The 27,244-nt window shown below is 41.7% G+C and overlaps 1 protein-coding gene across 1 annotated transcript; it reads left to right on the top strand.

Moving 5' to 3' along the window:
- The first annotated feature begins 1,825 nt into the window (after window positions 1-1,825).
- Window positions 1,826-11,615, top strand: bsdc1 (BSD domain containing 1). Its single transcript, XM_063499490.1, has 11 exons — window positions 1,826-1,874; window positions 2,398-2,452; window positions 4,963-5,079; window positions 5,192-5,359; window positions 6,520-6,574; window positions 7,364-7,479; window positions 7,567-7,635; window positions 9,091-9,175; window positions 9,259-9,726; window positions 9,889-9,992; window positions 10,081-11,615. Exons 1-11 carry the CDS (start codon window positions 1,864-1,866, stop codon window positions 10,108-10,110), a joined length of 1,278 nt encoding a protein of 425 aa, XP_063355560.1. The 5' UTR covers window positions 1,826-1,863; the 3' UTR covers window positions 10,111-11,615.
- Window positions 11,616-27,244: the final 15,629 nt, after the last annotated feature.

Genomic DNA, 27,244 nt, shown 5'->3' with positions numbered 1-27,244 from the left:
CAGTGAAGATGAATTAAGTGGAAATCTGTCCAGTGTTCTCAGCAAACTTAAATTGCAGAAATCAGGAATGTACATCATGAATAATAAATCTTGAAGACTGTTTAAAAGCAGCATCCATGATGGTGTTTTGGTGCATTTGTTCACATTAATGTTGAACATTACATACAGGTTTGAGTGATCTGCCATCCATGGAAAGTGCATATTTCATCAACACTGTGGGCCCATGGTAAAAGAGGCTTGGCTGATCACAGTTTGTTGGCTTCTGATTGCCCACCTGCATTTAAAGGACTGAGCATAGATTCCCAGTCAGATTAAGATCCGGGGAGTTTTCTGGCCACGGTTTCAAAATGTACTTGTCACAAATTATTACTTTTGCCCTGTGCCACGGTGATCCACCATGTTTCATAATGCATAAATTGTCACCAAACTGAAAGAAGTTGATCTCTCAGGATGTTTTTAGTTTAGTCAAAAAAGAAAGGCAGGTGTACAAGCAGAAGCTGTCACAGCTGCGGTGGCAGGCCGTGTGGAGGTAAGATAAGGACTCAACACGCAGGCACTGCTGATGTGAGTGAGCTTTATTATGGAGAGTGACATACAAACAAGAGTGAGGGCAGTAAGAAAGAGAACTAAGAAAGACTCTAAACTGGGAAAACTAATAAAACAAAACTGAAACCTGAATCCCCAGGAGGACACAAAGAGAGAAACTCAGGGCTGTAACATAGCATGGAAGAACACAGATGGACCAGTAACAAGCAGGAGAAAACACAGGGCTTATATACACACAGGAGCAATCAGGGAATGAGAAACAGGAGGGAGACACAGCTGGGGTAAATTATACATAACGAGACAAGGGGAAGCAAAATGAGACTCACTGCACGTAGGACTGGGAATATCAAAATAAAACAGGAAACAAGAGACAATTCACAAAGACGCGGACTAGACACTGAGAGACAGACTGAAAGAATATGACACATGGGACACAAGGAAGACAGTGACTTAAACTAGAAACCAGAAAAACAAATAACATCAAGAGAAAAAAACAATGAATAACCAATAATCAGGAAATTAATTTAAACACAAAAAGCTGGGAAACACCCAGGGCAATGACAGTAGCCCACAAAATGTGATGAAGTGATATCAAATGATGAGGCAAGAATGGATTTCAATGAATCAGGGTTTGGCCCAGACTATGCTATCCAAGATGCCACAAAGAATTTCAGAAGTTACTTAAGAAACTGTTATGATTGTTCTTCTATCATAGAAGCAAATAAAAACAATCTAATTTAAAAAAATGCAGCAAACTTTATGAAACATAACTGTATTACTCAAATCCCAAACTCTGAAGTGCTAGTCCTGTTTTGTTTTTTGTTTTATTTTTTCAAACGTGGTGCTGGCAACAATATTAGCACTTTCCACTTTTGAAAATAATAATTTGGTTTAATTAACATTTGACGATGCTTTTTACTGTAAAACACTGCTCAAAACATTTATAGTAACGGTAATTTACGTTAAACAGTTTCTGTCAACTTGTGATTTGATTCTGTGCTACTGTTTTTACCTTATTAATGCGGGTACGCCGAAAAACCTGCGAAGAGAAACTGATCATACGCGCTCCCGAACTGTTTGGTCCTCTGCAGCCACCGTAGACAGGACACAGAAACTAAAATAGTTGTTTATAAAACCAAACATTGGTTTTTAATGGGTTTATTTAATTGAGAATGTGATCTGGACATTGGTATGCTGTAGATGATAAGTCATTAAAGTCTGTGTTTTCTTCTACTCTTTTTTTTTTTTTTTTTTTTTTTTTAAGCCACGCTGTCGGGGTGAGAGTTCAGTAAATACTGATGATGTCATCGTGTGAAGATGGCTGAAGGGTGAGAGTGAAGTCGCAAATTATTTTAACTTTTACACTTTAATCTTACAAAGAGCGACGGTGTCATGCATGTGTTTTGTGTCTCATTGTGTCGTGTATCTAACCAGATATAGTGTGTTTACTTTGCGTTAACTCTAGCATGTAAAGCTCCCGGAATCTTTTCAGGAAGTGCGTTTGTTTACCAAAACACAGCCTGGCTAGCGTTAGCATATGCTAGTTAGCTTTTGCTGTTTATCTTTTTATATCACGCAGTGAGAAACTCCGGACTGTGTTGACTCATCATTTTTACACTCGGTGATCATATTTAGCTTTGAAAATCACTTCGTGACTTATTTGAACATTTAATCTAGCAGAGCTGACGTTAGCTAACTCGTTATCTGTCAAAGCTGCGTGTGTTCCTGGAATCCTTGAGAATCTCAAACTCAGATCCTTTGATCGATTACGAACAGACTGTAAATGAAAAGCTTTGGTGCTGATTGTTAATATTTCCTCTTCTCTTCCTGGATTTATGTGCGTGGTCACAGAGAAGGCTGGTGGGGAGGCTGGCTGCAGCAGAGCTTCCAGGCCGTCAAAGAAAAGGTAATGATCTCAAACCAAAAGACTTCCACATTATGACAGTTAGTAAGCCTTTGTTTATGTTAATGCTCAGGAATATTATGAAATACTTTGAGGTTTTAATAAAGAGGAAGAGCCAAAATACACCAGACAACACATTTTCATAGAGTCATTGCTGAGTAACAGTGCCAGCTGTTTCCCAGTCTTTCCTAGTGCCTTCACAGGGCACAGTCTTAAAGTGTTTTGAGGTTGGATGCTGATCCACAAAATAAATCTCAGTGGTATAAATGTGGAGCTGTGTGGCAGAGAAATACGCATGTCACAAGCATCTGCTCTAAACCAGATTTTGGGCAAAGCATGTGGTTTCTTAGTACTACTGCAATTTTCAGAAGAATTGTGTAAACCTGTTGCTTTTGCAGTTTCTCTGGCAAATTCTCCTCCAGAAACCCATTCAAAGTCATGCCTCACAATTTAATGATCAGTTATTTGTTATAAAAAAGGATTCAAAGTTGAGTTTTTAGCAGAATAGACAGTTGTGGTCAGAATTTCCATCCATTTATCATGAATATTTTGGTAATTTTAGGCTTATAACGACTTCTTTAAACTGTTGAGTGGAGTGGAGTGATTGTACAGCAAACAAGTGTTGGATGCACAAGTTTGAATTTATTTGGGATTTTCTGTAATCCACATTTAACCCAATAGTTGGTTAAATGTCACTTAGAAAGTTACACCTTGACCAGATGCTTTTGGCACACATAAACAAGCTTGTGATAATTCCAGGTGGATATTTAACCACTCTTCTTGGTGGATTTAGTGTAAATTGGTTGGTTTCTTGGCGTAGATCTGGCTTTTAACCACAGTCCACAAATTTTCAACATGGTGAGGAATTTTGGAAGCTCAAAGTTAGTCTGTTTTAGCTATTTCAAAGACTGTTTTGTTGTGTGTTTGGATCATTTTTTCTGTTGGAACAACCAGTTGTGTCCAAGCTTCAACCATCAAGCTGCTGATTTGGAGAATTTGGAAGTAGTTCTACGTCTTCATTATTCCATCTGCAATGCTACCACCACGCTTGACAGGCTGTTCCGGTTGAATACCTCATTGTTACTTCTCCAAACATACCTCTTGTCATTGTGACTGAACAGCTCAATCTTTGTTTTGACACGCTTGAAGGTATAGGTTTTGGAGGTGGGGCTCTTTTCTTGGTACCTCAGTCTATGGCGATGTAAAACTAGCTTCACGATGGACAGTGACACTGAGGTTCCAGCAGTTCCCAGTTCATGGCAGGTTTGAGCATCTGAGTCTTGGTGGTTCTGGGTTGTTCTTGAATATGCTAATCAATTTTCACTCACCTGAAGGTGACAGTTTGGGTCTTCTGGACACAAAGGAATTGCTTTTACTTAAGTACAGTTGTTTGAACTGATGATCTTGGAGTCTGCAGTTGATTAGAAATGTCTCCAAGAGATCTTCCCGATTTGTGTGAATCTACAATTCTTCTTAGATCTTCACTGAGTTCTTTGGACTTTCCCATTCTTCTGAGTATTGGCCTTTCCAGTGACAGCTGCCAAACAATCCTTATGAAGGCAAAGAGAAACAATAATGATGACTAATGAAGTTAAACATGCATAGGACTTGTCAAGTTTAAAGATATTATAGAACCTTCGGCACCATTTATTTAAATATATACAAACAGTCACTTAAATCTTTTAGCCTATATGGATACTTTTGGCCCTGTGTGGATTAGAGAAAGCCCCAAAATAAATTCAAAGTCATTAAAGCTGTATGGTGTACAATCGTTCCAGCCTGGAAAATGAACAGTTCAAAGAAATCATTAAAGTCCCAAATTCCCTTGACATTCATTCCTGTCATGAGTGGATGTTGTTCACACCTTTACCAGTTGTAGTTCTGTGCTCCACAGTTTCAGAACCACCGATGGATGTAACATGTTTTCAGTCTGTAACCATCCATTTTGGCTCCTTCTAGCATCTGTACTGTAAGTGGACAAGGAGACACTCAGCAGTACTTTTATTATGGTGCTTCACAAAAAAACCAAACTGTTGTCAACATTCCCTGTTGGACAGGATGTGAGAGGAGAGATGAAGACGGGCACGGTTTTATAGAAGAAATGAGTTATATAAAGCAACATGGTTGTGTCAGCCAGCATTTGAATGTCATATCAGTATACGTTTAAAAACTCACTTTACTGCAACAGTTTCAACAGTTTCTCCTTTTTCCTTAATAAAAAATGTTTGCTGTAAAAGCTGAAGAAAGAAACATATGATCTTTTACTTTAAATTTCATACTCGGTAGCATTGTACCACCACTCTGTTTAGATCAACTCAGATACAAAAGATGAAATGGTTCCAAATAAAGGATTTCTTTAAAGTAATTAAACAAAAGACCAACTCATATTTTTCAGAATTTTGGCACCGTCTTGGTGAATCGCTGCTTGTGACTTTGATAGGCTGAAGCAACAATTTCCTGAGAGATATGATAAGGTTGAATCTGGATTTTGATCTTTGTCCTTTTCTTTACAGTCATCTGAAGCCTTAGAATTCATAAAGCGAGACCTGACTGAGTTCTCCACTGTGGTGCAGCATGATACAGCCTGCTCAATTGCAGCTACGGCCACTGCCGTCAGAAACAAACTTGCAGTAAGTGTTAGGCTTTAACTGCGTCGTGTCTTTTATGAATATCTCCCAAATGCCTGCTTACATGCAGATCGATTGTGTATTTATCCCACTGTGTATTTATTCTGCTTTTTAGGTGGAAAGTTCCTCTGAGACTACAGAAAAAGTGAAGAAAAGCCTCTCTAGTTTCTTAGGTGTAATATCAGACACGCTTGCTCCACCTCCTGATAAAACTATTGACTGTGATGTAATCACGCTGGTGGCAACACCAGCAGGAACCACAGAAGTTTACGACAGTTCAAAGGTGAGTATTAAAGTGTTTGTATTAGCACACCCGTTAATTCATTAGTTAAAAATGGCTAAACACACATGAGGTCTGAATGCATCACGCTGTTTGCACCTTTTCTCACTTGTTTAGGTCTAAGCATCAAAGGCTGTTTAATGGTTTCGGTAACAGTTGAGATTTCGGTTGAAATCTGCAGTTTCAGTTCTTCACAGGGCCTCATTATTGTTTCCTAAATCTGATGCTCACAGTACAGTCAAAGGAAACTTTTTTGTGACATTAGCTCTGAGAATAAAACAACAGGTTTTGAAGATCTAACAATGAGAACAGGACATGATACATGTGAGGAACGATTTTGGACAACATCCTGACCTGACTCACCCAGCTGTTAATTATCCTTATGGAGGCCCAGCTCCACAAGCGGTGGGTGCAGTTGAGTTTACACTATCGTTTTTGCTGAGACTGAACTTAGTAGTCTTAATTTTGGTCTCTAGCTCAGATGGCGGATCACTAACAGACTGAGTCGTTCTCCTTCAGACTAAATTATATTAACACCGAGAGACTCCCTAAATCCTCTCCTGCAGTTGCATTGCCTCTGTTCTTAAATGCTCCGGGTACAAGTATTACTGGAGCTGCATAGAGTGGCGTAAATTGATTGGAACACCATCATGATATTATTCCCTTCAAGGGATTGTGGAGGGGAGAGATCCTCTGCCTCAAACAAATCCTCTGAATATTGACCTCTTTCTTGCCATTTTCCAATTCCTGCTATGTATCTACATTTCCACCCTCTCCTCTGCCTTTTGCCCATTTTCTAAAACATTTTTCTAAATTTTGCAACAAGCTTTGCTCCTGATAATGTTTTGGTCACTGTCATAGGGTTGTTTTGGAAATAGAAGTTACCATATGTGGTGAATAAGGACAGGCTAAGGTTGCATGATACAGATAGACCTGGTAAATTAACTTGTTAAAGCTGGAGCACAGAATTTTGTGTGAGACGAAGAGAGAGCGAAAACCTTTTTGCTGAATATCTTTGAAGAAAATGCTTCACGGTGCGTTTATCAAGTACAGAGTCCGCCTCCAGTTTTAGTCTTTGTTGTGTTATCAAACTGCAAAAGTGAGCACATGATGTGCATGTGGAAACGAAACGATCTCCACTCAGCGTTTGTTGTTTCCTGCAGGCACGTCTCTACAGTTTGCAGGCTGACCCAGCAACATACTGCAACGAGCCAGATGGTAAGAAAAATCATGATCAACTGGTTGATCTGTGAAGGTCTGCAACCAGTGTTCTGTTGCAGACATTTACAGTCAACACTTCATTAGGTACACCTTGCTATTGGGTTGGAGCCTCTTTTGCCTTCAGAACTCTTTGGAGCATAGATTCAAAAAAGTGCTGTAAACATTCCTCGGACGCTTTGGTCCATATTGATGTAATAGCATCACATCAGCGTGGTCCTGAGATGCTGTTCTGTAGATATTTTTTTGTAATGAGTTATTATCAGCTCAAAGCAGTCTGACCATTCTTCTCTTACCCCTGGCATCAACAGGGCGTTCTCTCCCAGAGAAATTACACTTATTGGATCTTTTCTCTTTTTTTGGGCCATTCTCTGTAAACTTCAGAGATGGTTGGATTGGAAAATCCCCACAGATCAGCGTATTCTGAAATATTTATACCAGCCCATCTGGCACCAACAAACATGCCACATTTAAAGTCACTTAAATCACCTTTGATCCCCATCCACGTCATTGGCTGATTACATATTTGTAGTAAGAAGCATTTGAACAGATTTGCCTAACAAATTGGCTGCTGAGTGTGTTTTATTTGTTGGCAGACGTATTGATGTAGTCTTTTGGTTACTCTGAATGTGTGTTTTGTATTCTCCTATACCTCTGAGAGACCTGTATTTACCTTTTGCGGGGTCAATAAAATCTTTAGGCCATATATTGCAATCTTTTGATCAGATTTACTGGAGTCCTCCTCCTTAAAATCATCTAAATAATGAAATGTTGTTTTTTCTTTGTCAGGCCCCCCTGAACAGTTTGAGAGCTGGCTGTCCACCTTCAGCCTGGAAGATAAGAAAGGCGAAATCTCTGAGCTTTTGGTCAACAGTCCCTCTATACGAGCGCTTTATACCAAAATGGTATCACTTGTTGCTCTCTTCGAACATTTGCTCCTCGTCTCCTTTTGAATAAATAAAGAAGATAAGAACTTTGTCTGTTTTGTGCAGGTGCCAGCAGCTGTAGCACATTCGGAGTTCTGGCAGAGATATTTCTACAAAGTCTTCCAGCTGGATCAGGTAAACCTGCCGTTTCATATAATTTTCTTTTTTCCTATATACACATCTTTCATGCAACTTAAATATTTTGTCTTGGGTGCCACCTGCTGGCCAGCTTTTAGACTTTTCTAGGAGGTTTACCAACGTGCTCAAACGGCAACCTTAAAATGAGCCACGTACACAAAGAACTATTGAATGAAATTTTCTTTTCCAAATGTGAAAGCTAATCCAGTAACACGGTCTGTGTTTCAGCGGGAGGATATTTGTGGTGTTTTCTTGTCATTATGATTTCTTCACACTGACACTAACTCACAGGAGACGAGATTTACTGAATAACAGCAGCACTCCCGTTGGTGCCTCTTTGTATTCTTTCTGCACGTTGCTCTCAGTGTGGAATAGGAATTATGCTTTTAACGCCTAATTACCCCGTGTACATTTCTATTATGATGTTTTTTTTCCCCAAACGGAGAAGACGTTCTCCTGTTCCCATTAAAGTTGTTATTCAACACATTATTATGGAAATAAAGGCTGCGGCAGTAAAGAGTACTTTTATGTATAAAACACAGTAATTTATTTATGAAAGTCACTAACATTAGAGCAGATTGTTGATTGCAGTTTTCTCAAAAATTGCACATCAATTTGAAGACATTTGCAAAATGAAGGCAAATACAATCAGTACATTAAAAATTAAATCATGTCTGATTATGTAGGAGCCAGTGTGAGTTTAAAATCATCAGAGCAATACAAACTTTAAGCTGGGTCACAGTTTTACACTAAATAAAAGTCCTGTTTGAGGTTTATTAGGTTAAAGTTGAGTTTAAGGTTAAACTAAAGAACTGGTACTCGGCTGTGTTCGTGTGATTGAATGTCCTCAGTGTATGTCACTCATGGTGAAACATGAGAACTGCTCATCTGAACAACCCCAAACTCAGCTGATGCTAGCAACCTCAGTTAGCTACGCTGCATTAATAAACTGAATGGTCGCATCAGACCGATATCGGCTAATTAGCGCTAAGTAATTACTAGAATTTAACTTAGCAAATAGCACCTGAAGCACAAACTTCTTGTATGGTCTGAACTGCACAGCTGTAAGATTAATCAGATACGTCCATTAAAAAGATCTAAAAAGGGTTAGGGGTTAGCTGTCGATCAAAGCGGCTTTCCTCTTTTCTTTTCTGTTCTTTCTTTTTTTTTTAATGAAGGGAACTTTTAAGAGGCCCAAAACGATTTTTTGTGCCAGCCTCTAAATGCTGCTTTTTAATGCTCTAAAGCTGAGACGCTTCGGGGGCCAACGTACTTTTGGAGCCTCAGATGGCGATTAGAAGAACTGTAGATGGTGGCACTTGGCACTGGCTGTTTTTCGGGATGGATGGATGCTGCTTGGGACAGACATACAAAGACTTGTTGAATTTTTAATGGGTTGATGATTCACAGATATTGAGACTATAGAAGCTTTTGTTTTTCTGTGTTATCTAGGAGGAGGCGAGGAGGTTGGCGCTGAAGCAGAGAGCAGAGCAAAGTGCACACACAGAGACGCTGGGCTGGGAGGAAGAAGAGGAGGGTATGTTCGGGAGATTTAATGGTTATCTGCCAGCTTTGCTTTGAAACGCTTTCACTCACACTGGCTCCTGCATTTATTGTCAGATGACTTCCTTGGTGCCACGTCGTCATCTCAACTCAACCTCACGCCCCCGTTGGACAGCAGCAACCTAACAGTTCCTACAGGGGCCGCTGTGCTGAGTCCCGTCCTGTCTCCGAGCGAAGAGCGTGAAACCACCTACTCGGTCAGCAGCGACAGCGTCAGTCTGCCAACTCAGGTAGAAGTGCGGCCAGAGCCTGTAACCACAGAGCTGGCAGAGAAACTGACAGAGGCCAGCTTGGAGGATGTTGTAAACAAGACGCAAGACGAGCAGAGGCCCGGAAACAGTGACTTACTTCCTGAAGCTCAAGTGGAGGCCGTTACCCAGCCCGAGGTCACAGCTGACGGGGTGTCAGCGCGAGCCCCGGCCTCAAAACCGGAAAACTCAAAAGAAGATGGACCGCAGGACCTGAGAGTTTTTGAGCTCAACTCTGACAGCGGGAAGTCTACGCCCTCCAAGAACGGCAAGAAAGGTGAGATGACCTGAGGCAGTTGGTCTTACTGTTCCAGTTGAATCGAAACAGGATTAGGTTCAGGGATGTGTTTATGAGTTTTCCACTTAATAGGCTTAGAAGAAGCCGCAGAGTCAAGGTCATAAAGTCCCAAGTTGTTGTGTCTCTCTCCTCCCTCTCCAGGCTCGAGCACCGATGTGAGCGAGGACTGGGAGAAAGACTTTGACCTGGACATGACGGAAGAAGAGGTCCAGATGGCTCTCTCTAAAATCGAAGCATCTGGAGAGGTTTGTGGAGTTTTTTTATGGGGGGATATATATGAATAATTCATGTTGTGTACATTCTGCTCACTTTTTCCCCTCCTCCTCTCTCCAGCTGGATGAAGACTGGGAGAACTGGGACTGAGTGCCTCGGCTACACGAACCCCGTCCCGCCATTAAAGCTAGTTCTCTGCAGACGGACCATGCTTAATGTGTTTTAACTCTTTGTCCACTCTGTCACCATGTCATGATTGTCAGTGGGGGATTTTTTTTTCTGGCGGGTTTGGACCATATTGGTAAACCTGTTGAAAAGCGCAACGGGAAGACCAAGGCAATAAGAATTAGAGTGCTCTGTCAGCTGTAGGCCTCTAGCGAGGGAAATGACTCTTGGCTATTTCTTGGAGTAACTTCTCACTTTAGAGAGCGTATGACACTAGCGTAGGACAGGTTGTAATCATTCTGACCTTAAAGCTCGAGGGCGAGTCGGAATGTGAAGGGTTTCACTGCAGCAGCCGGGGAGGAGCTGTTTCTCTTTACTTTGTCTTTATCACATAAAATTCATCTTGTATATGTTGCGAGTGTATTTCCAGGCGATGACTTAAATGCTGGCTGCGAAATAGCCATAAACTGTAATGCTGCTTGTCTCCTTTCTAAGATGAAATACTTTAAACGTGACTTTTTCTTCTTTTTTTTTCCTGTTTGAGTGATCATGAATGATGACACTTTTCTTTCTCATCTGTTTTATGCAAGTGAATCTTCAAAATGGAAAAAAATATTTTGGCCTTTTTTCTTTTCCTTCAGATTGCTTTTCATTTTGGATTCACTCCCGACGCTTGCTGTACGGCCTTGTAAAACACACAGTAGTGTGACGATGTAATCCAAATGTTTTTGTGACACCATCTGAAACACAACCAGCTGACGTGTCGTTATTCGTTCTTCCCTCTCTCCTCGTCGCGTGATTGATTCAGATATACAAGATTCGTGTTGGTGTCTGTCATTTTCAAGTAATTATAAGTTGTTTATCTGTTTGTCATATGTAGATAGAGGGAGTTTGTTAAGAGAACAGTCACAGTTGACCCAATAAAGAGAGTTCAGCCCGGTTCTGGTATTGTGATTCCAGATGCTTTGGTTTGAATTTGAGGAAAGCTCGCAGGTTCAGTCAGAACAACAATCCTATGATTTTTTTTTTCTTTTTTTTTTCATTTGTCTTCGTTGGTCCATCGTCAGAACAAAATGGCTCAGCAGGCAGTGTGCCAAGTAGAAGAAAGGGTGAAGTGAGCACGCTCCATGCTTTTCAGATTTCCTTATCCATCATCTGTAACGTATTGAGGAAAAATAAGCCTAGAGGTGTAATATTTATACTACAAGAAATGCTTAATTATTGTATTATGTGCTTTAGATTGCATGTCTGTGCAATAACATTATGCAAAACATTGTGCAGATGGTCACTGTTGAGTTGTATGTTTAGTTTCGTTTTGGCTGTTCTTCAGGTTTTGACGATGTGTTGCATGTATATAACTCTCGGCTGCGTGTTCCCTTCAGAATCACATGTTGAACTAATCAGAGCTGTCGACTTCTTTTTGTTTAACGTCAGTTATTTCACTTTATTTTCCAGGTGATCTCTGTCATTAAAGGATTCATGGCTAACGAGTTCCGTGTCTTGCTTAACGGCGTTCTGCAGGACGACAAGAAAACTGCACAATATGTGGAGATACTTTTAAGTTTCCACTAGAATTTTACAGTTTAATTTGTAAAAACTTGGCTACTACAAAAGTACTTATATTAGTGTCTTTGTCAGGACAAATTTGGATTTAAGATGAAAAAATCAAAAATGATGCGAAAAGCTGTGAAACTACTTCTAGAGATTTAAATGTACGTCTGTTCATACATTCACTGCCTACATAATTAGGTGCACTTTGCTGGTAGAGGCAGGCTGTGGTGTTCAAATGATGTTTGGTACCAAGCGCGCCAAAATCCCTACAGCGTTAAACCAACATCAGAAGCCTGAGTTGTTAATAGCAGGCAGGATGGACGTTTACACCAAATTGTGACCCTACCATCTGAAATTCACAGCAGAAATTGAGACTCATCAGACCACGCAACATTTTTCTAATCCGTGGTCCAGTTTTGGTGAGTCTGTGAATTTTAACGTCACTTTCCTGCTCAGAGCTGACAGGACTGGCAACCAGTGATACTCGTATGCAGACCTTGGGTGTAACGAGTGGTTATTTGAGTTACTGTTACCTTCCTATCAGCTCAAGGCCTCTGACCTCTGATATTTTCTCTGTTTTCAGACCAACCCCAGAGTTGGTTGTGTGGGAAAATCCCAGCACATCAGCAGATAGGTTTGACCTCTTTCACTGTACTTTTTTCTAATCTTTTTTGCTCCAAGTTCTTTGGCCGTAATTAAAATAAATGTGTAATATTAAGACGTACAGAGGAATGGAGAAATAATTAAAGCTTCCTAATAACACCTGAGAGTTGCAGGTACGTTCGAGCAGGTGTTCTTACTCTGAGGAATAACGGAGCCATCTGTGGACTTTACAGAAGACGCTGCTATGATGTGAAAATAAGAATACAAATGACTGAATGTGAACTCAAAGATGTCTAAAATTTGGAGGAAAACGGGTGAAAAATGATCACAAATTTGAATGTGGCTGGTAAATTATTTCATATTTAGCCTTTAGGGTTGGAAAACCTTCAGTTCTGGCATATGCTACAGCGAGAGCATATGTTTGCACTGACCAGCCCTGCCACCTGATGGCGCTGTTGCTCCATTTAGACAGTTTTATTCACAAGCTGCCACTCCTTTCAGCTGCAGCATCCATCTCACACACGGATCAGCCACGTTTCAGACACACACCGATGTTTTTATCATCAGTTGCATTAGTAGTTTTCCTTCTTGCATTTTTCACACACTGTCTCACCTAATTTAACACCCTCCCCCTCCCCGGATGCCCCGAGGGGGCAGTCAGTGAAACGCTTTGGTGGGTGCTTGTGGTGGCATCTGTTGGGCTAATGTAGGTCACAGTGGAGGGACACCTGTACAGCGTGCTGCCTCTGCAACATGGATGCTGTCTGAAAAGATGGCTACTGTCTGCCTGTGTCTGTATGGTGGGTGTGGTCATGAAGGGTGACTGGTGATGAATCTCCATTTCAGATTTTCATATTTTAAGCATGGATAAACACAACCTTGAACCTTGGTCTCCTGCGGCTGTGTTGATGGATATAATAAAGAAAGATTAGGCAAATCACATTCAGCTCTTTATAGCAGGAGGGGCCGTACATGAATGACCCTAGAGGTGTGTTTGTGGTGCTCACAGCTGGCTCCCAAGGACAGAGTCACCTAAAAGACTTGAACATGTTTACCTGCCTATTTCTTCTATATTATTAATAATAATAATGCTGTTTTATGCTGAAACCAGCAGACTCACAGCACTGTGGTAATGGTTTGTGCATATGCTGCCCTAACTGGACCTCAAATAACACAGAGTCCATATACATCACATTCTTTCGTACCCTGTTCCCACTCGGAGGCCTTAGTCAGCAGAAAGGCTGTAAAAGAATTTCCTGTGGAAGCCCACCGCTCCCTGCGCCTGGAGTTGCATGCGTGTGTGCTTTACATTAACGCCGCCTTTCAACAGTGTCATGTAAAGATCATTTTAATAGTGTGGGGGGGAGAGAGGGGTTGGGAGGCAATCAGAGTGGAGAAAGAAATATTCCCCTCCTGAGGATCTCTGCAGCGCCTCCCCCCCGGTAATCCATCCTTCACCAAACTCTTCCTGCTTCTCTTTCTGGCTCTTTGACTTTCTCTTGCTCCCATCCATGGCCACATAGACACTAACCGGGTCCCGCACGTAGACCTCGAGTCTCCAGCAGAAAAATGCATAGAGAGTCAGGGTGAGGTCATTGTCTTGAGAGCGAGTATTATTCTCGACACCCTAAAGGGAGAAACCCTGTAACCCCCTCTGCCTTTCAGAAAGCACAAAAGACTCCCTTTGAGGGAGGAGGCCATATGGAATGTGTTACCAGGGTTTTCTATAACGTCCGGCCTCCAGATTCACACCCGATCACCCCTGCATCTTTGTGCTGTCATGCAGGATGTGCGTGTTTTGAAGGTTTGATTAAATTCTACGTCCATTATGGTTCAAAACTAGCGTTATATAAGCTTTGATGCACGTGTGATTCACCTTCCCTTTCACAGTAACTCTGCGAACTACATGTCTAACATACATTAGTCTCCTCCCTTCCAAAAACAGAGAAAATGCAGCCACCATGCAAAAATCTGATCCATCCCTGAGTCTTGTGGGGGGAAAAGAAGAAGGAGAAAAAAAGGCTTCTAAAGGACTCTTGAGATGCCTCTAGATTTTTCCATGACAAACCATCGCCTTTCCCAATGCTGAGCGGTGGGAACTGGCTACTTTGTTTGTGCAAAGCGGTGTCTGGGAGGAATGCAGTGTTTAGTCCGGGAGGGGACAGTTGGGGGAAAGTATGATAACTCCCACTCCATTCAGATTTATGGTGAAGACAGAGGGGCTCCTCTGGATGCATGTCAGGGGACCAGCAGCACACCGCCCCTCTTCTCCCGGCCTGCCAAAGCAAATGTTTAGTCGAAACCCCCTGGCTATTCTTTACATCCTCTGCTGTCTTTCTCTCCCTCTCTCTGCCACAATATGGGAAGGTTAACAGCAGTTTTCCTGTAAAGGTTTTATTCTGCACACTTTGTGTGAGCAGGAGCTTTGAAACCTGAGTATACGTCAGATTTGGATATGATTTTTTTTTTTAAATGTGGAGTCTGCACAGTTCTGCACACATAATCTTGCAGTTCAAGAGGATTCAGGTTTCTAAAAGACCTTTACCTTTTAAAGGTGATTTTCATTTCCAGTATTAGTTTGATATTTAGGATACTGGCTCTTTAGTTTTGGTGCAGATATCTTCATATCTGTATGCCAAAAACTGAGCTACAGGCAGCAGTGAGTTAGCTCAGTGTAGCTTGAAGGCTGGAAGATGGGAAATACACTGGGGGAACTGCATGAACTCTTTGGAATTTTAAGGTTAACAATCATCCAGCCTCTGAAAGCCACAGATTACAAACAAGGTTGGGAATAAATATTTAAATGTGGGCCTCGCTGCACTATATTCCTGCAAATGTTGAACTGGAGCCTGATTTACCTTCTGTGTGTTTTCCTCAAATAAAGACATTTTCATAATAAAACGATGCAGAAATAGAGACAGACTGATTCAGAAATATTCAGAGCACAGGAAATTAAGTGTTTGGAGAACCACTGACTCTGCTGAATGCTTTCACAGCTCAAATGATTCTTACATCCATGCCTGCTTTATTGTTTTACTACATAAATATGCATATTGTATTTGGTAGAAGAAAATGTGCAATTTCTGAAATCTACCAAAACCCAGTAGACAAACTACTTCTTGCTTCACTCTATGAGGATTTATTTCTCAGACCTGACAGCGCTCCTGTTTCTTCTCCATCCTCAGGTCCATCTCAGTGACAAGTAAGCTGAGGTTAGCGTGTCCCTTTGAGTGGGCATGTGAACCTGCTTGAATGATCACAGTAATATCTTATCAGTATAATCTGTTCTCAGAGTCTTTTCTTACACTGTCATCTACTCGGTGAGTTAAAAACCTATTCTTTGTTTAACGGATTACTGAGCACAGTGTATAATGTGTGAGTCATTTTACAGCAGAGTGAGACTTTTATGAAAGTTTTAAAAATCCTTTAAAACCCATCTGTTCCCTGCTGAGCCGGGTAGACACAATAGCCCACAAGTCTCCACCTGTGACTCAACTGTGCTCATTTTATCCTCTTCTCCAATTCTTTTTAACAACCAGACCAACCACTCTGAATGTCCTGTTCCTTCCCCTCCATTCTGCCCTCCACCACCTCCTCCTCTTTTCATTACTGTCCCATTCATTCAGTCATCCGTTTTATTCTCAGGCTTCTCCACTGCTCCGGGACACCAACGGACCCATTCATCTTTCTCTCACTGTCTCTCTCCTTTCCTCCCTGCCTCCCACCATCCCTGGTCTAATCACAGGACCACACACTCCCTCATCTCATCTGATGTCTGGTAATTGAAGGTGAGATTGTTTTTGTGGTGGAGGAGAGTTGAGGCGCAGCCGAATTTGACTGTCTGCACCATGCAAATTAGACTGTCAAAACTTCACGGAAGTCTCCATTATTCTATGAATATAAGCCGGCACTAGCTAGGCTGTTACATAAATCTGCCTTGTAAATTGCTGAAACCAGGAGGGAAGCTGGTGCACAGTGTTCTCTTGAGATAAGACAAACTGAGGACTCATAAGGACTCCTGCTGGTCCTAAACTTCACCCTTATAATAAACAGAACAGTGATATTAATGTTTTTTATCCTTTACTGTTTGCAGATTCAACCAACATGCCTTTAGAGGCGGTGAAACCGGTTGGTTAATCAGGTTTTTTGTGTTTGGTAAGTCAGACTATTCATATGAGCACATATGAAGTGTCAAAACCAGGAAACATACAGTTACAGTAAGTCTGTAAGTTTTTGGATAATCAACAGTTTTTCTAATTTTGCCAGTACAGTGAATTTTAAATCAAACAATAAAGATGGAAGTGCAAACTTTCAGCTGTAATCTAACTGTTTCAGGATTACAGCTATTTCTATACACAGTCCTTCATTTTCAGAGGCTCAAACGTAACTGGACAAACGAAAATAATCCTAAATATAAGAGTTCTTTTTAATACTCGGGTAATAATCCTTTGTGATTATGAGTGCCTGATATCCATAACCATGGAGATCACCGAATGCTGTGTTTCCTCGTGGAAATGCTCTGCCAGGCCTTCAGTGCAGCCACCTTTTTGTTGCATCTTGTTTGTGGGCCTCTGCCTTCAGTTTTTGAAAAGCTGCTCTGTTGGGTTCAGGTCAGGTGGCCATTGAACAATTTCCCATTTCTCTGCCTCGAGAAACTCTTGGGTTCCTTTCGCAGCTTGCTTTGGGTCATTTTCCATTTGCACTCTGAAGCGCTGGCCAATCATTTTTGCAGGATTTGGTTGAATCCGACCAGCCCTGAACACTTCACAGTTCATGCTTCTGCTTCTATCAGCAGTCACATCATCAATAAACACCAGTGGCCCGGTTCCACTAGCAGCCATACATGCACATGCCATAACATTGCCTCTGCAATGTTTGCCAGTTTATGTGGTATGCTCTGGATCATGAGCTGCTCCTTCTCTTGGTACAAGTTTTGTTTCTGTCCAGAGGATGTTTTTCACGGCCGAGCAGACTGTTAGATGTTTTATGGTCGTTCTTGTGTGTAACCGGGGGTTTGCACCTTGTTGTAAACCCTCCTGCAGGTTTAAGAGGTTTGGTTTGTAGAAACACACTGCACTGGTTCTCGGTTGTGAGGTGTGACACTTGATTAAAAAAAAGATTAGAAGTATTTACACCAACCTGTTCATTTCACCAGGTTTTAGCGAACGTGAGGGTGGGCTGAGCTTGTGGGTGAAACTTTATGCTGATCACAGTTTCTTCCGCAGTTTGCACTTTCGTTTTTATGCAGTTTGTGTATTTGTCAGTGATGTTTCTCAGCACTAATGTTTGTGCAGTGTGGTAACTGAATAAGGCAGAACAAACTGATCAACTCCATCCTATCCCTTTTGTGCCTGTCATCAGTTTCTCTTGTGTTTCGCCTGCTGTGGCTCGTTTGTCTGTGTCACCTCTGTATGAAGACATCTCTTGATGTTGGACCTTGACAATGAATGTGCTTAACCATGGAAATACATCTGTCGTCATGCACCTTAGTTCTCTTCTGTGATCTTTCAGGCCTTGTGGTGTTGCTGAGCTGGTCAGAATGGACGTTGCTGTCGATTTGACCACTTCTGGTTTTACTCAGATTTAGTCTTACAGGTTAAAACCCTTGATACATTTTGAGGAGTCCAAACAAACATTTATGCACAGGAAATTCTTGCTCTGTTTGATATTGTAAAAAAATGTTAAAATGTAAATTTAATACTTTCAATTTCTTTGCCTTGAGAAAGGCAAAAACAAAAGATGCTTTTACAATATGTTTTGGTTCCTTATCCATTTTATTGGACTCACAGTCTTCCATGTCAGATAGCTGATGTGCCTAAGCCATGCATGCTTTCTGTCTCTCTGAGCTCTTTATTTAGGTTTTCAGCCTTTCACTTGTACTGACTTGAACTTTGGACTTCCTACAGAGAAGTCCTGTGAACAGCTACCAAATGCAAGTTTAACACTTGGGAAATAGCAGAGATGTGTAGAAATAGAGACAATCTCAGAGGTATGCGCTTTTTGTGTGTAAAGTAAGAAGGAACACGACAAGCCTGTTATATAGCATCCTCAGATAATCCTAATCCTAGCCTGCTGTTGTGTCCAATGTCAAGTCCTGTGGCAAAAGTCATTTCTAGGTCTGGGCTTAGCCTTGAAAAAGATTTTTTTTTTTTTTTTTTTAAAAAAAGGAGGAGAAACTGTCAGTTTGCATGCTGCCGAAGCTGCTGCTGGCCCGCCAAACCTGCTGATCCTAGTGCTGCGGCCGGTGGCCCCTGGAGGACCCTCTTCCTCCTCCTCTGTCCCAATCCCAATCCAGGGGATCTGACAGACACTGTGAGAGTGCCATCTGCCCTTCGACAAGATTACACAGTGCACTGGGCCAAGAAATCCGCCAGCACAGCAGATTAAATATGAAATATAGGGCAGGAATAGTTGTGCTGCTGCATGTCTAGATTTAGTTGTACCACGTCCATGATGGTGCTATTAAAACACTTTTATTCATGTCTCCACCTCAGTCTTTCAGTATTTTTGTGTGTCATTGTGTGTGTGTGTGTGTGTGTATCTAAATTCACACCTGAACCTCTCGTCTCCTGTTTTTAAATTCTAATAAATGCAGTCCACCTTTGTGCTGTTTATTTGCTAAAGTTGTTGGTGGTTAATTTCCCCCAGAAATGGAAGCTGAGAGAGAGAGAAAAAAGAAAACAAATCAAGAGACAACTGAGAGCAAGAAAAGACAACCACTTTGCCTGAAAATGGTTACTATAGAAACTGTGCCTTTCTTTCCTCTCCCCTGGTCCATTTGGAGTCGCACATTTTTGTTTAACACTGGGTGCAAATTAGCACCACCCATCCTCCTGTAGTCTGCAATCCTGTTGGTGTTGCCGTAGTTGTTATATACTGTAAATGTTAGATATGCCAGCCTCATTTAGTAGGAAAAAAAATCCTGTTCCATAATCAGTATTACAGTCCCAGTTATGAGACCCCTTGCAGGAAGTCCAAAGAGCCATCACTATAGCTCACTTGCAAAGAATTCCACAACCGCCGTTTGTGTTTTTCCTCTTTGCTGTATGAATGAACAACCTCGTCAAACTCTGAATGTGCCTGGAGAAAGAGGGTTGTGGGAGGCGTCTTTTGGCTGCCTGAGAACGAGCTTTCTTCACTTCGCTTGGAACAATACAGATCCACACAACCATAACCCTCACAGTCGGAGCCCTACGGCTCGACACACGATCGGGGTCAGAGCAATGCAAATGCAATGCAAAGCAGTGTGAGTGCACGCATCCTTTTTAATGTCTCATGCCTGGTGAGTGAGTGAGACCGCTCTGATTTGCAAAGCTAATGCTATGCATCACATCACAAAAACAATGGAAAAGTTTTATCCTCTAAGTTTTTTTGTTATTATTATTATTATTGTGGTTTCTTCCCCGGGCATGAATGATGTTTTTGTTCTGCTTTGCATATTTTTCTGGACTTTTATCTTGCTGTACATCGCATTTTTACTCTTCGTTCACACCCCTTCATCCGGTCCCTCTCCCCACTACATTACCTCTGGCTCTTTAGGTCTCGATGCCAAGCTGTTTTCTCTGAGTGCCCATTTATAGATTACTCACCAAGAAATCATGTGGTACAATTGAATTACCACTGCTTACAGAGGCCTCTATTACTGCTGAGGCATCTGGAGAATGCTCCTTTTAACCAGCCAATTGCCGCCAAAGCATCCACGATCCCAGCACACAAAGGGACCCTTCTCTGTTGCCCTCGTTGGCCCTGAGGCACTACTGCAAATTAATACATGCAATTTAATACAGGCATAACAGAACACTGCAAAGGGCACAGAAAATAGGTTACAGCTTGTGTTATATATTTTCTGATAATACATTTTCACTTCTGCACTTTTAGTTATAAATCTCAGGTGTGTTTTACAGGGCAGCTGTCTCCCTGCCTGTGTTTTCTGTGACTATTCCCCTTTTTCTTTCCAGCACAGGGTGTAGCGGTTGCTGACTGGCCTCGATCCACAGCTGTAGATGTTCAGTCCAAAGGAATCCACCATAAAGATTTCATAGACAGCTCTGACTGCTGGTACATATAACTAACAACTGATGTCTTCATGTCAGGAGAAAAGTATCAACGCCTTTTTTTTTTCAAGTATACTTTGGTTTTCTTTACCATTTAAATTATATACAGTCATGTGGAAAAGGAAGTCTTCATAAGACTCTGTGCAGTCCTGTAAAAAACACCAGGTACACCCCATGATTCAATAGTCTATAGAACCACCTTCAGCAGCAGTAACTTGAAATAATTGTTTTCTGTATGACTTTATCAGTCTCTCGGATAGTTGTGGAGGAATTGTGGGCCCCGGTTCATTGAAGTTTCTGGGCATTTGTTTATGCACAGCTCTCTTAGATTCCACCACAGCATTTAAATGGGCCATTGCTGCACACTGAGTCTTTTCTTTTTCAGCCATGCTGTTATAGATTTGTTGCTGTGCTTGGGATCATTGTTCTGTTGCGTAAACTAATTTGAGCCAATCTTCAGCTGTGGGACAGATGGCCTCACATTTGACTCTAGAAAACTCTGGTATACAGAGGAGTTTATGGTCGGCTCCCAGCCAGCCCAAATCATCACACCTCCACCACCGTGCCTGGTGGTTGTTCAGTCAATTTAAGCCTTGCTACCATGTTCTTATGCAAACTTTTCCAAACCGGACATACTTGCTCAGTATTTTTCTAATTGTACTGTCATGCACTTTAACATGCTTAATGAGGCCTGTACAGACTTATGGAGGTCGGTGGGGGGGGGGGGCATTGTATGGCCTAACCTTGGGGTGAATTTGCTGGAATGTCCACTCCTGGGAATTTTGTGGCATTATGTTAGCACACACCCGAATGCTTAAGAACAGCAAGCTGACAACACTTCTGCTATCATAGAGGTTTTGATACTCATACTTGCTGATGATCAGTTATTAAAGTGCATTTTTTTTCACAATACTGCCTAGAAACCTTGGAAAACTGACTTTTTTCACACGACTGTATATAAGTCATCATATTTGTACCAGAACTGTGGATTCATCCAAATAATTATGTAGGAAAGACTTTTGGTAAGGGGTCAAGCAAGCAGGGGAATAGTTGCTCCGGTGTTCTGATCCAGGTAAAGTAAAACTGGGGGAGGTAGTGAACAGGATGTAAGACAGCAAACATGGCAGGCAAGTATTGGAAACACTGACTTGGAAACAAACAAAACTTGAGCACTGAGCCTAGACCGTTACTGCACAGCTGTAACAAACAGCTGTGCAGTATACTGAAAGACGGAGTCTGAGACATGCAGATGAGTGGCAGTAGACCCAATCCTTAAATACTAGGAGGTCTGATGAGTGATGGGAAACAGGTGTGCCAGTCAACCGACAGCAGACAGTGGTAGGATGCCACGCCCCCCCCCCCAGCACTGCTCACTCACTCACATTAGAGGGGAGGTGAAGAAAGAGAGAGAGAGCGAGCACAGAAAAGAGGAGCCAGCACAGGAAGCTAGTGGAACCATAACAGTATGAGGCTGGCAGCTTGTCTCAGTTTGGATATTTTATCATGGAGGACAGTGGAGATTAAACACACTTTTGAAGAATGTATTTCATTTTGCAGGTATGTCACGAGAAGCCAAAGCATTAAAAGTCTTGTACGATATTAAAGTGTGTTTAAACAACAGACTGACAGTTTTATCAGAAAGCTCACTGCGTTTCTAGAGAAGTCCCTGACATTCAGATTAATACTGTGTCAACGTGTTTCTGCATAACTGTTTTGTACTAATCAAAGTAGTAAATAGATGCGTATTAGAAATTTAACAAAAATGTGGCACCAGATGGAAATCACCAGAGTGTTTATGTCCAGAGGATTTATTCTCTCATCAATATTGCTTCTCATCGATCTTATACAATCAATATCTGTACGAAATTTTCCTCATTACCCAGCCTGTAGTTGCTAAAATATTTTTACTAAGTCTGTACAAAATTTACCACAAATGAATGTACGGAATTTCTGAAAATCCATTCAATAGTAATATGCCATAGTTCAGTCTGGGCTATAGTAGTAGACTCACTGCCCCAGCGTTGCCTTTCATAGAGAATATCTGGCTTGGAACTAGAAGTGAAGGATAGAGGAGAAGAAAGAGATACGAGTGAGAGAGAGAGAAGGAGACGGATCCTCAGACGTTTTATTACCTGGTCATTTCCCTTTTCGGAATGACAAATTTATATTCATAGTGCTGCTACGAAAATAAATACCAAGTCCTTTAAAGGTTAATGAAATAGCTCTGGCGGTCTCCCACTGCCATTATCGGCACCCGGCCTACGTCTGGCTGCTATGGCAACACTCCCGCTGTTGATTTATGCTGCAGATAATTAGGAGCAAAGATGACAGAGCCCACAGGTGTGAACACAAACACACAAACACTCATTCATACTTATGCACAAACATATGCATATGCCGTATACTTGCGCTTTCACGCGCTGCTACAAAATCTCATTATCGAGTGGTTTTTGCTTCCCAGATTTAATATCCCCTCTAATTTGGCAGCTCCAATCACCGTCCGTCATTCTCATTCAGAGTGGCAACTTGGCTGACTCTCACTGCAGATACTCTTTCTCACACTGTACACAAATGTATGCCACTTGCCAAGCATGAAGCCATGTCTCCATTGCACTAGCTGGGAGAGCATCCTCATTTTAGTTTTGACGCATTTCTAGTATGTAAAGGCAGATAGCTTGAGCACAATTTGAGGCTGCGGCTTCAGGAAGGCCTCAGAGGGGAAAGATCCCCTTAAACTAATGAGAAGTGAATGAACTGAAAAAGGGGAAAGAGGCTGGGGCATGAAAACAAGAACGAACAGCCTTTAAAGCCGGTGGGGTCATACATAGATAGAGAACCGGAAGGGGCGTGTATGAAGGTGTGGTCTCGCTCGTGAAACTCAGATAAATCATCTCCAGTCCAGTACTGAAACAAGTGGCGCCTCTTTGTTGTGGAGGAAGGTGAAGTCAGTGCACAGAGGTTCTCCTTCTTCTTCATCACCCCGCTATCTGCAGCCCTCTGCAGCTCACTAATCCTGTTCAGAGGCTCCCTTCACCTCAGGGTCCCATTGAGAGTGTGAAACTAATCCAGCCAAATGGATTTCATCAAGTGAAATGGAAAGGTAATGATACCTCTGGCACTTTGGGGCTTTAAATGTCTACTTCAGTATTTTTCTTCTTTTCCCCTCCTTTCGTCCTGCCATGTTCTGAGAGGTTTCAGGTTCCAGCTGAACATGGGTGGAGTCTCTAAAAAAGTACAACTTAGCGTAGAGCTTTAATACACTTACAACAAACACACACGCATATGCACACAAATGTACTTTAGACCGAGGAGAGCTGAGAAGCATCATCCTTCCAGCCTGACAACCCATAACCACCCTCCTCTCTCCCCAAAGGCCTTACTGCAGGGTCACTTAATAGACTACATTTCAACGAACTGCAGGCACAGACGCTTGCAGGTGACATCACCAGATGGATGATGGGGGCCACTGCAAGGCCGAGGGCTCCTCTTTCGTCAGACCAGTTCACCTTAAAAGTGCACACTCCCCCACCGACACGCTCGCCTGGCTCCTCTACCGCCCCTTGCGCCCACTCCACACTGCAAAAACGTGCAAAACCCAAAGTCTGCAACCCCAACCGTAAAAATGATGGATGAAGGCGTGAAATGTGACCTTTCTTTTTGCATTTTTCTGTCACACTCTTCCTCCACCCACCTACGCACCTCTCCAGCGTGTCTGATGTGCTCACTGGAATGTGTTGTGAACCCACTGTTTTTATATAGTATACAAATACTTTGTTATCTGCACTTTACGTCAGTATTTATCAGTCTGACAAATTTTACTTTTACTCCCTACATTTTAACACAAATATCTACAACTCGACATTCTCCACATTTTAAAACAGGCTCATCACTTTAAGGTCAGACATTTGAGGGGATTTATTAGTTCACGTCACTGCGCGCCTTCAGACATCAAATCAAGACGTCTATTAGCTGCGGTCACATTATTTTAGCATCTAGCAAGTGCCACTGAAAAGGAGTGCGTAAGTGGCAGCTAATTTCAAATGCTACATTTCAAACAGCTTGACAAATATCTGCAAACACACACAGTTTTTCTGTGTATTTGTGCGTATTTGTGAGATAACTCAGAGATGGAGAAAGAAGCAAGAGAGTGGACAAGAGGTAAGGTTTATTCAGTGACATGTGACAAACCTCATTCATTTCAGGGTTGTTTGCAGTACTGTGACAAATATACAGTAATGCACTATCCTGGACTGGTGCGCAGCAGCTGTGGTGTTCATAGTCAGTTTGAGGTTACTTCAAGGGCAGCAGATATCACATTGTATTTAATGTGATGATGCTGATTCGATTGACTCAGTGAATTCCACCTTTATACCAGCTTTAAACTGTCTAGGAGTGGGAAATCAGCCATATAGCACAGGTCAGCTGACCACAGCATGTGTACAAAATCTAGTTGCTTTCATCACAGAAACTATTATCAGAAACTATTGACTTATTTCTAAGTGTTTCTTTCCCACAGCCAGAATTCTGGGTCTGCCAGAGGCCTCCTCCTGTAAATAAGGAGTTCTTGCTTATCTGATCATCAGGCATTTCTCTCTGATACTGTAGGGTCTTCAGCCAGCTGAATACTGTAAAGACTGTTGTGAACTTGGGCATTATAAATAAAACTAAAATGCAGTTCTTTCGTGTCATTACGGCTTGTCATGAACATTTTGATTTTTGTAACCTAGTGCGTGCCACTAGGTGAAGTGTACCCGATGAAATGTGTCACTGTTTGCTGCCATTTTAATGATATATTGATATAGGATCTCAGAGACTATCAGCATATAAAGATGGAGAGGCTGGAACAGCTTGAAAAGATTTTCTGAAGAAAACATTTGCAAGTGGCAGCACTCTGCCAGTCTGGTGGAGTCTAGCGCTCCTACAAGCACCATTTATAAGCAGTGATGAGGCTGTAGTGATGCCACGGCTGGTGTGCAATGCAACCAAGGCAGTGAACATATTGTAAAGGTTTAGAATATGCCTATTTGTAATGTTAAACCAAATAAATGGGTACTCTGTGGCACCAAGGTGTCCTGACAAAGTGTCCGTATGTGAAGAGTTAGCAGTGAGATCGACTTCCTTCCTCTGGCAGCTTAAAATTAAACCACATTACATCGCAGATGGACTAAGTCATAAGTTAGGCGTTAGATTCCTGCTGCGTTAGAGGCATGGGCAAGGAGAGACTTCATGCATTCCTGGGTTCCAGATGTGCACATCAACTTATTGTATTTCCTCAAAGAGGCTCATGCTATCCTCAAAGTGGTGACATTTCATGGAAGAAGATAAAGTTTGGGTTAAAGACAGAGAGTGAAGGGAGCCAGAAATGTGTGAATTCTCCTTCTTAGAAACCCCCAACATACCAAACTACAGAATCACACACTGACACATGAAAACACAGACCAAACCATCAATCACTCGCTAAATAACAGCATACTTCTTTTTCCACTCCTTCAGCCTGTCTTGTGGATGCATGAGTGTTTCACTGGCGAGTTTTATAAATGATAAACAACTGAAGTGGAATTGTATTCACACCCATCGAACAGCAGGCTCAATACGAGAGCCAGTGGAGAAGTGCTTTAAGGAGGAAAATCCTCTGATGACTGCTGACTCCAGAAAAACCCAAATCAATATCAAATCCACCAATTTCTCTGCTGAAATACTTTCCTCCCTCAGATTATTTTTGTCTGGTTCATATAACCAACACATGGCAGCGAGTAAGAAACACTGACAAAAGCATTACACTGTCATTCTGCATATTAATAAAGAATCCTAGTCAAGGGAGCTCATGCAGAATAGATTAATCCACATTCATGCGCCTTTATATCCATCACTTCTGCATATTTTATATTCTGGCATCATACTTTCTGTGCATTACTACAGTCCTGCAGGACCTGGTTAGCAAGCAGGTGCATCATTAGACTCCATGGGTTTATTGCACAGAAGTAGGATCATTAGTTCTAAGTAACAGACTAAGAAAACTAGAATCCATCACACACCCCACAGAAATATTTTTTGTCCAATAGTGCTCTTATAAATGCTCCAAAACCCAGCATACCACAAACACAGTAAAGAGGTCCAGTTCAGTCATTTGACTGGCAGTGGTTAAGACTAGCAGACAAGTAAGTCCTATTAACTCTGCAAACTATCTAAGCCTTAATAGAATTTAAACAGTTGAGTTATTTTTAAAAAGCCCACTTTAAAGTTACGAGGAGGGTAATTAGCTTCAGAGATACAGACGGAATAAAAGATGGACGTAGCGTTGGGGTCTGAAAATCAAAGCTACATGCAAAAGCCAAAAGAATAAATAATTCAGTTCAATTTGCAAATTTCTGAAAGTAGTTTTATCCATATAGTCATTGGCTGATGACTTGTGATTGACAAGTTTTTAGCCAGTGATATTAGTCAAGATGGCAACAGTGAAAACTGTCTTCAGTGTATGTATGGACCTCCAAACTGTCTATGCATGCTTATTTCTGCTGTAAAGTTGGACATTTTAATATGGGAGTCTGTGGCGACTGACTCAGTTTTTTACACATGCTTGTTTAGCACACTGAAGGCAGTTCATATTAATGACTCTTCAAATACACTTACTGCCCTCTTTACTAGATACACCCAGTCACATGGCAACAACCCAATCCATTTGTGCATGCAGAAAAAGCATCCAAACGATGTTGAAAATGCTCTCTTGGGATTTTCCTGCTCAAACATCTCTATGATTTACAGAGAACGGTCTGAAAAAGAGAAAACATCCAGACTTGAAGTTACAAGAACCAAACTGCTTCAAGCTAATAGGAAGGCAACAGCAACTCAAATAACTAAGATATGAAGAAAAGCATTTATAAAAGTCTTGAAGCAGATGGGCTACAGCAGCA

This window comes from Pelmatolapia mariae, linkage group LG16_19 (assembly GCF_036321145.2).
Source record: "Pelmatolapia mariae isolate MD_Pm_ZW linkage group LG16_19, Pm_UMD_F_2, whole genome shotgun sequence".
NCBI lineage: Eukaryota > Metazoa > Chordata > Actinopteri > Cichliformes > Cichlidae > Pelmatolapia > Pelmatolapia mariae.
The sequence above is the reverse complement of the archived record's forward strand: the minus strand, read 5'-3'. Positions and strand labels throughout refer to the sequence as shown.